This window comes from Eucalyptus grandis, chromosome 6 (genome assembly GCF_016545825.1).
Source record: "Eucalyptus grandis isolate ANBG69807.140 chromosome 6, ASM1654582v1, whole genome shotgun sequence".
Taxonomy (NCBI): Eukaryota; Viridiplantae; Streptophyta; class Magnoliopsida; order Myrtales; family Myrtaceae; genus Eucalyptus; species Eucalyptus grandis.
Window position 1 is genome coordinate 1698684 of NC_052617.1, and position 12350 is coordinate 1711033.

Sequence of the window (12350 nt, forward strand, 5' to 3'; positions counted from 1 at the left end):
AAGACTCAAATGCCTACAATTCTATAAAAGAAAACTTCTTCACCATTTCATTATTTTTCCATTACAAAATGCTTAGAAGAACAATCTCTAATGGGGAAACGATGGGATGAGCTTACAAACAAGCTCGAACAGCACATACTCATAGTACGAGTTTAAGTAAAGAAAAAGAACCATCCCAAGGAATGCCACAACATATGATCCTGCAAAACTCCACAAGAAAGCTTCTCTCCGGGGATCATCCTTCATGGTATGATTAAAAGATGGCAGTGTCTCCCTTTCCCAATTTGAGTTATCACAACTTCCTAATGGTGTTCCACAAAGAAGGGGGTTACCTTCATAACTTGTCTCACCAAAGTTCCAAATTGATTTTTTCGGTCTGGTGTCCTACTTGACAAGTTTTTGTAAGCCACTCTAAAATTTGACAAGGTGTAAAGCTCTGTTAGTTGTGGAGGGATTTGACCGATTAAGTTGTTGTAGGACAAGTCCAAGCTCTCTACACTCTTCAAATCGGAAAATGTTTCTGGGATTGATCCTGTCAAACAATTGTGTGATAGGTTCAATGCTCGAAGTTCACTCAAGTGACCGACCTCTAGAGGAATAAAGCCCGTCAAATTGTTTTGGGAGAGATCTATTCCCGACATGAGTTGTAGAATGTGGCCCTCATAGAATTCCAACCTACTCTTTGTCATGAAGTGTACTTTTTCTAATCCATATGTATACCATAAATTTTCTAATCTATGTGCATACATAGACCCTTTGTCTTCATAATAGGAAAAAAATATAGAGAATTTGCTAATATATACATATGGAAGCACAATTTGCTGTGAATCAGAAAATGTATCAAATGTGTCTGTAGATACCCTATTGTTTCCAAATGCCAAATCTTTCAAACAAGAAGGAATTTGTCCAGAAAGATTATTATTAGAGAGATCTAATATGCTCATATTTTTCAACAGACACAAATCTAGAGGGATTGAACCTTCAAATCTATTTTCTTGCAGTAGAAGAAACTTCAAGTTCCAAAGTGAACTGATCCAAGCGGGGACCTCACCTGACAGTGCATTGTGTCTAAGATCCAATGTAACCATCAATGATGCTCTAGAGAGAAACTCAGGCAAATGCCCAGCAAGCATGTCATTTGTTAAATGCAAGAACCTCATAACTGTAACATTGACACAGGGAGGTATATTTGGCCCAAGGTTGTTACTTGATAAGTCTAAAAGCTTGAGATAATGTAAGTTGCAGAAGCTCAATGGTAAAGGACCTTTAAATGAATTACTCGACAGCATAAGCATTTCCAGGAATTGAATATCTCCAATCCAATTAGGAAGTGTTCCCGATAGGGAATTATTGCTTACATCCAAAACTTGCAATGAGCTATTTAATATGCCAGATGATATGTCCCCTATGAAACAATTGTTATCCAAATACAAATATCTCAAGCTTGTCAAGTTAGAACCCCTCGGTAGCATATTGCCTTGCAAATTGTTGCTTGATAGTTTCAATACAACAAGTGACGTGCAATTTTTAGCCAATGGCTCTGGTATCTCTCCCGTGAAGCGATTATTCGACAAGTCCAATGTATGCAGTTGATTCATATTGCCCATGGAGTAAGGGATTCTACCTTCCAATAAGTTCTTTGACAAATTCAAATAAATTAAATTTGGGAGGATGGAACCAATCCAGGATGGGATCTCTCCTTCAATAATATTAGCAGACACATCCAACTTTAGCATGTTGTCAAGATTCAAATTGGAAGGCAAATGAAAAGTACCTGACAAGTTGTTGCCCGTGAGTTCGAATCGTTCTAGATATACATTATTCTCCAATAGCCAATTTGGGAAATTTCCATTCATTCCATTATGGATGAGTTGAAGAAGTATCAAATCATGTTGTTCTTTCAGAAAGCTAGGAATTACAACATTTGCATCTTTGTTTAGCACACAATTTGATAAAGTAAACACCTTCAGTTGAAATGAAGGAAACCAGGTGGGCTCTTCTGTATTTACTTCCAAATGGTTATGATTGTTGAGGAGGTGGAATACCTCAAGGTTGGAATTATTGGCTAGGGAAGCAAGCAAAAGTGAGCCTTCAAAGGCATTTCCAAAGAACACAATATATTCAAGTGACTTGAGATTATAGAGCAGAGATGAAGGAATGGCCCCACTGAAATTGTTATTTGCCACATCAAGCACACAGAGTGAGGTCATATTGCACAAGCATGAAGGAAGAGGACCCCATAATCCATTACTATTGATATCCAACTCTTCAAGGTACCTTAATCCGCACAGGCCTGTTGAAGTGGACACTGCAACTATGAGTATAATCTCTATATTGTACTTCATATGATGGTTTGTGCCGAGAATGGAGGTTAGAAAGAGTAGTCTAGTATCCAAAAGTACAAACAGAAAAAATAGGTAAGATAGAGCTTTGGAAAGGAGTCGCATCACCACAATGCTTAATTTCCACTATTCTTTACTTCACATTATTACTTCAAAGTTTGACAAATTTTGAATTGGATTGTAAACAAACTCTAAAGTTGATATTATTCCTAGATTTATGGCGTAATTGTATGGGCAACTTCTAAACCTTTGCTCGATTTTCATCATAGTTTCTGAAGTTTTTTTTTTTCCAATTTAATCATGTACTTTTCAAAGACAGTGCCCGCCAAGTCACCAGTGGAGGCCCCCAAACATCATTTGGACTCGCGAGTCACTTTTTCCCTCTTTCTTTTTTCATTTTTCCATTTTCGTTTCTTCTTCTTCCTTGCACTTCCGTGTCCTCCACAGCAACTCGCCACCGCAACCTGCGGTCCTCCACCACCATTCGCACCATCGTCCCAACTCGCTGTCCATCACCGCCACCTTGGTGCCTATCCAACCCACTCCCCTCCTCCTCAAATCTAATGCATGGCGCCCTCTAATTTGAGGCCACACTTCAAATCTGAGGTCATCTTGGCTCAAACCGAAAGTCGTCTGGTGGTGGTAATGGTGACCGAGTTTCGTGATGTGATGACGGGTCTGAGCGCCGTGGAGGGCGGGGGTAGCAATGGACACCGGCGCTGAAGATGCCGAGTTTTTTTTTTTTTTTAAATAAGTCCGTATGAGTTTTTGATATTATAATTATTTATTCTACTATATATATTGTTTACCTTAATGGTAAAAAAGAAAATTCTCAGATAAATTAATTTATCCATAATAAGATGTGCTTTCTTTGTTTGGTTTTATGCATCTTAGTTTACTGATAAATTTTCAGTTTCTTATATAATTTTCGCCGCCTAGTTGAATTTATTAACACTGACAATCCCTGAAGTTTAACCACCATTGTGATTTAATGTGTAAAATGTAAGTATTTTTTGGATTTTGATTTCCCATTAACTTTTGCATTTAATTTTGTTATGATTCCTGTACAATATTTGAACTCCTCTGATATATTGTTATTTCGGACTCCTTTTTTTTTTTAATCTTCAAAGCAATAACTCCTTGCATACGTTATGTTATCACGGTACTTTTTAGATTGGCCGGTAAAAAAGTTTCACAAAAATAAAAGCACGGGGGCCTAAACTTCAATCTTCAAAGGTCATGGATTTAATTGAGAAATGATCGACCTTTTAAGAATCACCAATATCGTGATCCCACAATTAAGACATTGAGCATGACCTACGTTTACTTATGGCTTCCAGGGACATTAAACTGAATCCTTCCAACTTCAAGCATGAGTCAAACAACTATATGATGTCACTTACCTAAATACAAGTCGTTGGCGCTAAGTTATTTGAAGCAAATGTGCGGTCAAAATATGATCTCTGGAGAACGCCCAATATATAATGCAGTCATGCCTTCTATGTTCAAGAAAATCTTATCTTATTTTTAAGAAGGTGATGGATGAAAGCATTTTTGCAGGAGTACCTTCCAGAAACTTCGAAGATGCGTTCAATCCACATTGATTGATGTACAAGGCCTTGAGAGATGTTATCCTCATAATGTCCGTGAGGGCGTCATTGGCCAAATTGTTCTTTCCAAGATCCAATACCTCCAAATTCACACCTGTAATTGACAAAAGATTATCAAAATCAAACTTTATGTATCATGGCATGGTCTTCTATTCTACATGTACCTTTAGGCTGATTGGAAGACAATTGTTGAGCCTCTGTTGAAGTTTTCTTGTACAATGAGGGGACTCGTTCCAGATTATTGAAAGATAGATCAAGTCGATTCAATTTCTTCAAGTGCAGCGTTCCATTTAAATCTGATCATAGAAAAATCCATGCATACCTGATAGTTAATAAATTATCTACCAATGTCAAATGTCTATCTATCTTCCATTTATCTAGAATAACTATATGCTCATGATGAAGAAAATTGTTTTCTTTGCAGAAACCAGTTGATCCGACATATCTGAGCATCAACAAAGTCTCCGTCACATGCATTTGTAAACCAAGTTCATAAACGGGTAACTTATAGCTTCAACAATGTCTATCAGATGTAGTTAGCTTGCAAAGCTGAGAAAATGTTCCCTCGTTTGCTCCCATGTGACATATGACTTTACTTTTATGACTGCCTCATGGCAAGATACATGACATAATTTTGCCATCTGACCTGTTTAGACCAACGAGCATTAATTTATTGAGCTGTCATCTCTGAACTTCTATCTCTTATTAATTTTAAATTACAAAACATGAATAAAGAGAAAAGAATTTTCAGAATATATTCTTGAAGATATAATCTATTTTGCAACGGGAATGTTCCATTACGTGCTCACCATATGACATTTGATTCTATCTCCATATGACCAGATACAATGCCTCGTTTTTTCTATGTGGCTCACGTCGATTAATAAGTATCATTTCAATCATTTGTCATTTCATATATATTCTTGAAGATATAGTTTATTTTGCCATTCCGAAAATTCAAAATCTTATTACATTAAAATTCAAAAAATGCATGAAGAGAAATTATCACGTTCCTCAAATATAGAAACAATTCTTCCAACAAATAAATCCATTGCATTTGAAACAGAACAAAATACAACAAACTAGTGATAAATTTTATTTGTGATGAGCCATCGAAGATAAAAAGTATAATTTTTTATTTAAGCCAATGCAATTTTGTTAATTAGTTTCTTACTTTCAGTTAGAAGGAAATTAAACAAAATATAAAATCCTATCTCTTCAAAGATTACAATGAAACTTTTAAACTTGCAATGCGTCTTTTAAAATTATAAATCGTTAAAAATCATGACTTCTTTAGAATGTGGCAAATTTGCATTTAATTTAGAATTGAAAGCAATAACTCGAACGATATACTTATATATTCATTTGGTTTGACTAATTTTAAAGATGGAAGCTTTTGGTATATGTTGTACGGCCTAAATGGCCTGGATTTGTTTAAACTAACCAAAATGTCATTGTCTCGATAAGTCTCCGTCAAGCCACGAATGCCAAAATCAGTCGAAGTTTTTCCTCTTGGACCTGACCTCTCTCTCTCTCTCTCTCTCTCTCAACAAATGTTGTAACTGCTGGATTTGATAAGATACAAATTCAATCTCTCATAGGTGTAAGATGTAGTATTGCTTTGCCTTATTTCTGGTGGAGGAGATTGTAACCAAAATAATTAGTTCTTGGTCAATCCGTCAATGCCAAAATCAGACAAATTTTTTCCTCTGAGACCACTCTCTGTCCCGCTTGTCGCTTTTCTTCTTCAGGCATTGCTTCTTGTTCCATCATTTGACTATCGAAATCATTAATGCTTCACTTAGTATTTTGGAGATAGAGGTTACAAAATTTGAGAAGAAAAGTTAATTAAAATTCACACTTTGCCTTTTCTTCCATCTCACTTAAATTTTATACTAAAATTTTCCGCTAAAATTTTATTTCATCCCATTTTCCCTCACTGTCCAATTAAAGCCTCAAGGAAAATGGGATTTTGGTTCATTAAAGGGTTCCCAGCTTTTTAGGATGTGGAAATAGGCCTTTCCCTTCAGTCAGTATATATATATTAATTTAGCTTTTTGAGTGTATAAAAGTAAAGATAGGCATTTTATCTGCACTCCCTTCTTCTACACAATTTTAACTTTCTGGCGTTAAAAAAATCAGAGCTGAAATTAGCAAGATTCTTAGAGCAGAGAGTGAGGAGTTTTGAAACAATAGTTTGGAACTCTCAAGCCAAAGGGTTGAGGAAATTACAAAGGATAGAATTTGAAACGACTGATTTGAGAGTCACCTAATGCACAGCGCAACGTTTTGTGGAACATTATGTGAGCATAGACTTAACAAGACTCACATATAAATAGGAAAATATATATAGGATCCTTCGTTTACATATTAAAAAACAAAAAAAGTAAATAGAAGAAAAAAGATATGAGAGAAAAGGAAAAAACAAAAAAAAAATCAGAAAAATATGTAGAACGATATTGTTTCACGAGAGTTGTACATGTCAAATTACAGGTCTTGTCATACAAGAAGACTTGCGCAATTTCTAGCCGCAATTGGCAAAAAGGACTATTCAAATTCATGCAAAGGTTTAGAATTACTTTAGCAAAATTGGAAAATTTATAACTGAATTGGCATATGTAATTTAGGACTAAATGAATAATTTTCCTGACTCAAGAGAGGAGGAAAATAGAAAGAGGACACAAAAAAGAAACAGAAAAATAATGAAAAGCAAAAGGAAAAGAAAATGGGAAATCAATTTGGACTGTCAAATGGTTTTTGTGTTGAGGTATTAAACTTTCAAGACAGAAAACTTACAATTATCCTGAATATAGAGGATCTCAATAATATACTGAGAGCATTTGAACGACTTGAATATCATCTTTATTTTTTATCATATCACTTAATTTGGAATCTCTTGCTAATCTTCTTGAAGGTGCACGTAGGTCTCATCGATTGAATCACATAAATATGATCGATGAGTCATCTAATTTCTTTTTCCATTTATGTCTGTTAGCCTTCCAATACGTTATTTGACCAACATTAAATGTGACTTTCCCAGTCTACATAAACGAAAGGTTGACCTGAGAAGCACTAAGTTTTCTGGTTTTCTTTCATGTCTGGATGCATAGGTGGAGTGGCTTGGGTTTTGGAACCATTTGCCTTCTCCTACTAAGAACAGGTCCATGCATCCAGAAAAATATAGATGATTGGAAGACGTAACCATAAAAGAAAATAAGAAATTCAAATAATTTCAAGTGAAAAGAAGAAAATAAGTCATAATATTGTTTGGATACTAGAAAAAGGAATGATCAAGAGAGAAAAGGAATGATGCATTATCACTTTATTGTACCTTTATGTATATATAATTTATGTAATTATATCAGAAATACATCAAAGGTAAATGTGGGAAAGAGAAAACAATTGTTTGATAGAAGTATTAGTGCTCTCAATCCCTCCAAATCCCTTTATATGAGGGATTTAAAAGACACATAGCTACACATAATTTTTCCTGATATGGTTTAATCTTTTCTTTTTCCGGTCCATTTCTTTCCCTCTATCCAACCATTACACTACCTTTAAGACCTTTCTCTTCCCTCTAAAGTAATCCCATTTACCAATCTACTTTTCGTGATTTTTAATTTCAATTTTTTTTTTCATCTTTTGTAAACCTTATAGCTCTCGCAATTTGACTTTCATTTATCATAAAACACTCAAAACCTTTTCAAAAATGTGAATATTGATATGTAGAATGATAAACTTGATTTTCTTTTTCTCATTTTGAATCTTGAGAGGAAGCCACAAATAAAAACATTACGTAGATTTTGGTCCACTTCCAAACAAGTGCAAAATTGTTGGGGTGAAAAATTAAAACAAGTCTACCTTTTATGATATAAACAAAAAGTTGGAATTTGGTAAATCATTGCTCATTAAGCCGGTTCTATTTTTGTTCTTTGTACTTATCATCGTCATGGAAATGAATCTCATAGTTAACTTATGATATGTGCAATTAACTACTTTAAGAATCACATCATTTGTGCAATCATGTGTTTGTCATTAATTCACTTTTACAGTTTATAGCACCATAGAATGACATTTTTTCGTTGTTCAAAATTGTAAACAATAACTTAGAAACATTATTGAAAAAAAAAAGAAAAAAGAAACAAAGAAGAGAGAGAGAGAGATGCACCTGAGAGACAATTATTCCTCAAATCCAACACTTGAAGTTCCTCTAGAGGCACGAATAGAGATGCGTCAATAACCCAAGGGCCATATTCTCGCAATTCCAAATCGCGTATATAGCTCAGAACTAGTTGAGTTACTCGTGAAGTGGTGTTATCACACTCGATGCCTTCCCAACTGCAACAGTCACCATCGCCGTCTCCCCAAGACGGAAGAGAAGACCCGTTTGGGTGGTTGAAGGTGGCCTTAATCTTGAGGAGTGCATTTCTCTCTTCTTTCAAGCACCCCATGCTTCTTCCATTCCCTATCAATACCAACAACACCCAAGTCCACAAACACAATAAAAAAATACTTCATGTTTGTATGGGGTTTTGTGCATTATCAATTTCTTCTACTTCACAATGTGCAAACTTATGAGGGCCATCTACTTAATTTATATGAGCAGAGTCTTCCCTTTTAGTGATTATTACGGTAGGGCCAACTCCACGGAACAATCATGGGAAAACTCAGAGTCTATTGGGACCAATTCCACGGAACCCGTGATTTTCACTATTAACTTGACTAGAACTTCTCCAAAAGAGAAAAGGTCAAGATTATAAAATGATAAAAAAAATTGCTATTAGCAAATCAACAAAAAAATGTGCCCAGGAATTACTTTGCAAAAAGAGGGAAATAAGTAAGGTTTGACATTGTTAATTTTTAAAGCAAGTGTTGTTTTGCCAAGAAATATCAAATAAAGTGGTATTTGTTTGGACTCATTGACGGAAAAATAGGCTAATTTTGATCAAATCGATAAAGTGATCATGAAAATATAGTCAACATTTAGTATATCTTATAATTAACTTGAAGTAAATTAATGCAAAATTGATTAACAGTCTGTAAAAAAATACAGGCTTAAGTTCGTGCAACACACGGATACTTTCCTAGCATTAAATAAAAATATTTTTAACCGTTTGCCAAGGCATAAGCAAAACGATTGGGTTGTTTAAGGTGGATTAGTAGGGCATTCCTCTCTAGTCTCTCTTTCGGACCACCCTGTCAGCTTCCACTTCCTTCCTTTCCAATAACGACATCATTGAAAGTCCCCACGCACATGGACAGTCCAATGAAGGACCCTTCAAATTCCTAACAGCTCACAAATTCTGTCGGTTTAGCAATTAGTCAAGATGTAATTATATTAAATTGACTCTGGACCACTGAAGACAGGGATCCAAGGAGATCTGATGGTCCAAATTTTCATGGTATAATTGTTCGTGGCCCGTACGTTCTATGTTTCTGCTAGGGACCTTTTTGACTCAAACATTCGACAAATCTTATCCTCTTATCGTCATTAAAGCTTGCCGTGGCCTAGAAATATTCCAGGGAAAAGCATGCCAACCATTTGAATTTTGTTGAGAATTAAAGACATCAAAAAAATGATAGAGAAGAAAGCAAGCACCACAGTTGATTCAATCACCGTAAAATAAAACCAATCAAGTTCTTAATGGAGATTGAATGTTGAACAATAACTGTGAATGTTGGAACGTAAGTGGAAATTTATTCAGTTTATTGTGAGGCTATCGAATCACATGCGTTTAATAGATGTGATTTGTAATATGTAGACTTGTCGTCGTATCTATTGGCGGGTCACATGGGTCTATTATTGAATTTATTGATATATTCAACAAAACTAATCACAACTGAACTGAAAAGTGTCGCACCCCCTGAAATGGATGCTTGGGTTTGTTATTGCTAATTATATGTGTCGAATAATACGAAACTACATAACCATATATGCTGACCAATAAAATCTAAAAAAGTGAAATCTTTTGATATTGAAGATATATAAACATGTTCTTATATCGTTTCAAAAGATTGCAATGTATATTTTATATATAAATTCCCTTATTCGTCTGAAAAATGGATTGCCATATATAAAGTTTGCAATATCTATATCTGATATGTATGATATTATCTAATATATCCATATTTTATGCAATATCTAATATATCCATATAAACAAGGGTTTTTGTGCATTATATGGTGAGGGAGATTTTGCAATAAGTGTGCGTCGCTAAATTATTTTAAATTTATTATTTATTTTTTTGTCATTATTGTTATTATTATCATTATAATTTTTACTGAAAATGTGAGTTTTTGAAATTAATGTAGGTTATCAAGTCTAATCATTTGTCACCTTATCAATTGCACCTTTCATTCTAATCGCAATTCCTAGATCTAGGTCATGTGTCATGACGTTTAGTAGTCAAATAAAGATTCTTTAATCTTTAATAACCACCGACCAAAAAAAAAAAAAATCTTTCATAAGCATTAGGTTAACGAATGGCCATTATAAATTGTTAAAGATGTCAAATTCCAGGCCGTCATTTTATGTTTGCCTATGACGTTTAATGTCCTCATGAGCTGCACGATATGGTGGCTTTCTCCCTAAGGACTTGATCATTTTGCATAGACATTTCTTTGGATGTTCAAATGGGATCTCAATTAGTGTCACCTCTATAGCTCAAGGAGATAATTGGAGAAGGCTGCAAAATACAAGCAGATTCCTTGCGGTGATTTTTGTTAAATAATGATTCATAAGTAAAATCAACCTTTCGACCAAAAAAAAAAAAAAAGAAAAGAAAAGTAAAATCAACCTTCCAAATCATTACCACTCGAATAGTTATTTTGGGAGTTTGTCAACGTTGCTTGGGCCACGTCATTATAGTGTAACCCATTACATGTTAGTATAATTACTGGATATATAAAAATTACCAATTAAAGATGTTGCATAATCTTATCAATTTTTTTCAACCAAATATAATGAAATGGAACAAATAAATCAATAACACAAAATATCCAAACCTGTGAGTCAATAAGTTGAACTTATTAGTTGGATTGAATATATAATGTTCTAATTTTTTTCACCCAACCTATATTTTATCGAATGTTTAAATGCCTACTTCATCATGTAGGGACTCCTTTATAATTTGAGCAAGTCATATTGGTCACTTGCAATAAAAGCTGTGAATTGCTTTGTTTTTGGATAGGGACGTCCAATATAGGTTGAACCAGATTTTTCCCAAGTCGGCTTGATTGCCTGCAATAAAAGCTGGAAAATGCTTTATCTTTTTGACGGGGATGTCCACTAGAGAAAGTTTGTGGCAAGACCTTGAGTAAATTTAGTTTTTTAAATGAGAATGATGGAAAGGAAAGTCGCACAGTAACTCAATTTCTATTTCCATCTTAATCTAATCTTAGATGAGATTTGGCCATTATTCCGAAAGGTGGTCAATGCAAGGGAGGCCGGACCCTTGTCCCTACGCAGAATTGAAAAACGGATTGGATTTTCTAAACGGTGGAGTAACTTTATCTGGTAATGTTAACTACTAGATCAAAATGCTCTAGTCATTTGAGAAAATTCATTCAAAATACTATAAAATAACTAACACACACACATATATAGATAATTTTCATAATGTAGTAATTCATCCATTAAAGTCACTGAAGTGGAAAGATAGATATGATGGAAGTTCTTTTTCCTTCCACTTTTTGTAAATCCACATTTAATTTCCTTCAAGATCTAAATTTGTTTGTGTATAAAGTGGTCGATGTTAATGACTTTTCATTGTGAAGAATATGTAACTTTCACATATCTTTATGTTAACTCTCCATTGACCCTTACTATCCTCTCAACTTCCTTTGTGATTTTGTTTGGATTTTGATCAGCCTCTTCTCTCAACTCATTTTCTCTCATTTGCGCAAACATGAAAATGATCCCAAGAATGAACGGAGCTTCTCCTCACAAGACATCAGATGCGATAGGTGTAAATGCTGGTGTCATACTCTTGTGCATGTCTCTTATACGAAGCTTCGAAACTTGACATCTTTCATTGTATTATTGCTATTTCTTTTTTTCACATTTGTGCCCTGCAGGACCTATATATATAGGTTGATCAGACTATGGCCTTCACTAGAGCAGTAAATATTTAATATATTAACGTGCATTGTCTTGATATATAGGGCTCTGTTTATTTCCCAAAAAATCACCAATTTAAAACATGATTCTAAAAATAATAATTTGCATTGCTTACAAAATAAATAAATAAGTAACATCTTTATGATAACAAAAATGATTAGGCAATAATTGTCATTAATAATGAAGATATCTTCCATTGCCAAAAAGTTTAAACAATACAAGTAATTATTTCTAGATAAATATTTACAAGTCGTTATTTTTCCGTGAAACAAACACACT

The 12350-nt window shown here is 34.3% G+C and overlaps 1 protein-coding gene across 1 annotated transcript; it reads right to left on the bottom strand.

Moving 5' to 3' along the window:
• Positions 1 to 87: 87 nt before the first annotated feature.
• On the bottom strand, positions 88 to 8453 carry LOC104451105 (receptor-like protein 15). The gene is made up of 6 exons (XM_039315833.1): positions 8121 to 8453; positions 4117 to 4248; positions 3909 to 4046; positions 1052 to 2293; positions 333 to 532; positions 88 to 240 (listed from the first exon to the last, which is right to left on the bottom strand). The coding sequence occupies exons 1-6, from the start codon at positions 8401 to 8403 to the stop codon at positions 88 to 90; spliced, it is 2148 nt and encodes a 715-aa protein (XP_039171767.1). The 5' UTR covers positions 8404 to 8453.
• Between the last annotated feature and the right edge of the window lie 3897 nt (positions 8454 to 12350).

What these genes read in the sequence shown, in the direction of transcription:
- LOC104451105 (XM_039315833.1), bottom strand. Translation starts at nt 8,403, where the DNA reads ATGGGGTGCTTGAAAGAAGAGAGAAATGCACTCCTCAAGATTAAGGCC. An exon ending in GTCTTCCAATCAGCCTAAAG is followed by an intron (nt 4,047 to 4,116) that starts GTACATGTAGAA and finishes TGTCAATTACAG; the next exon opens with GTGTGAATTTGGAGGTATTG. An exon ending in TAGACACAATGCACTGTCAG is followed by an intron (nt 533 to 1,051) that starts GTGAGGTCCCCG and finishes ATTGTTTGACAG; the next exon opens with GATCAATCCCAGAAACATTT.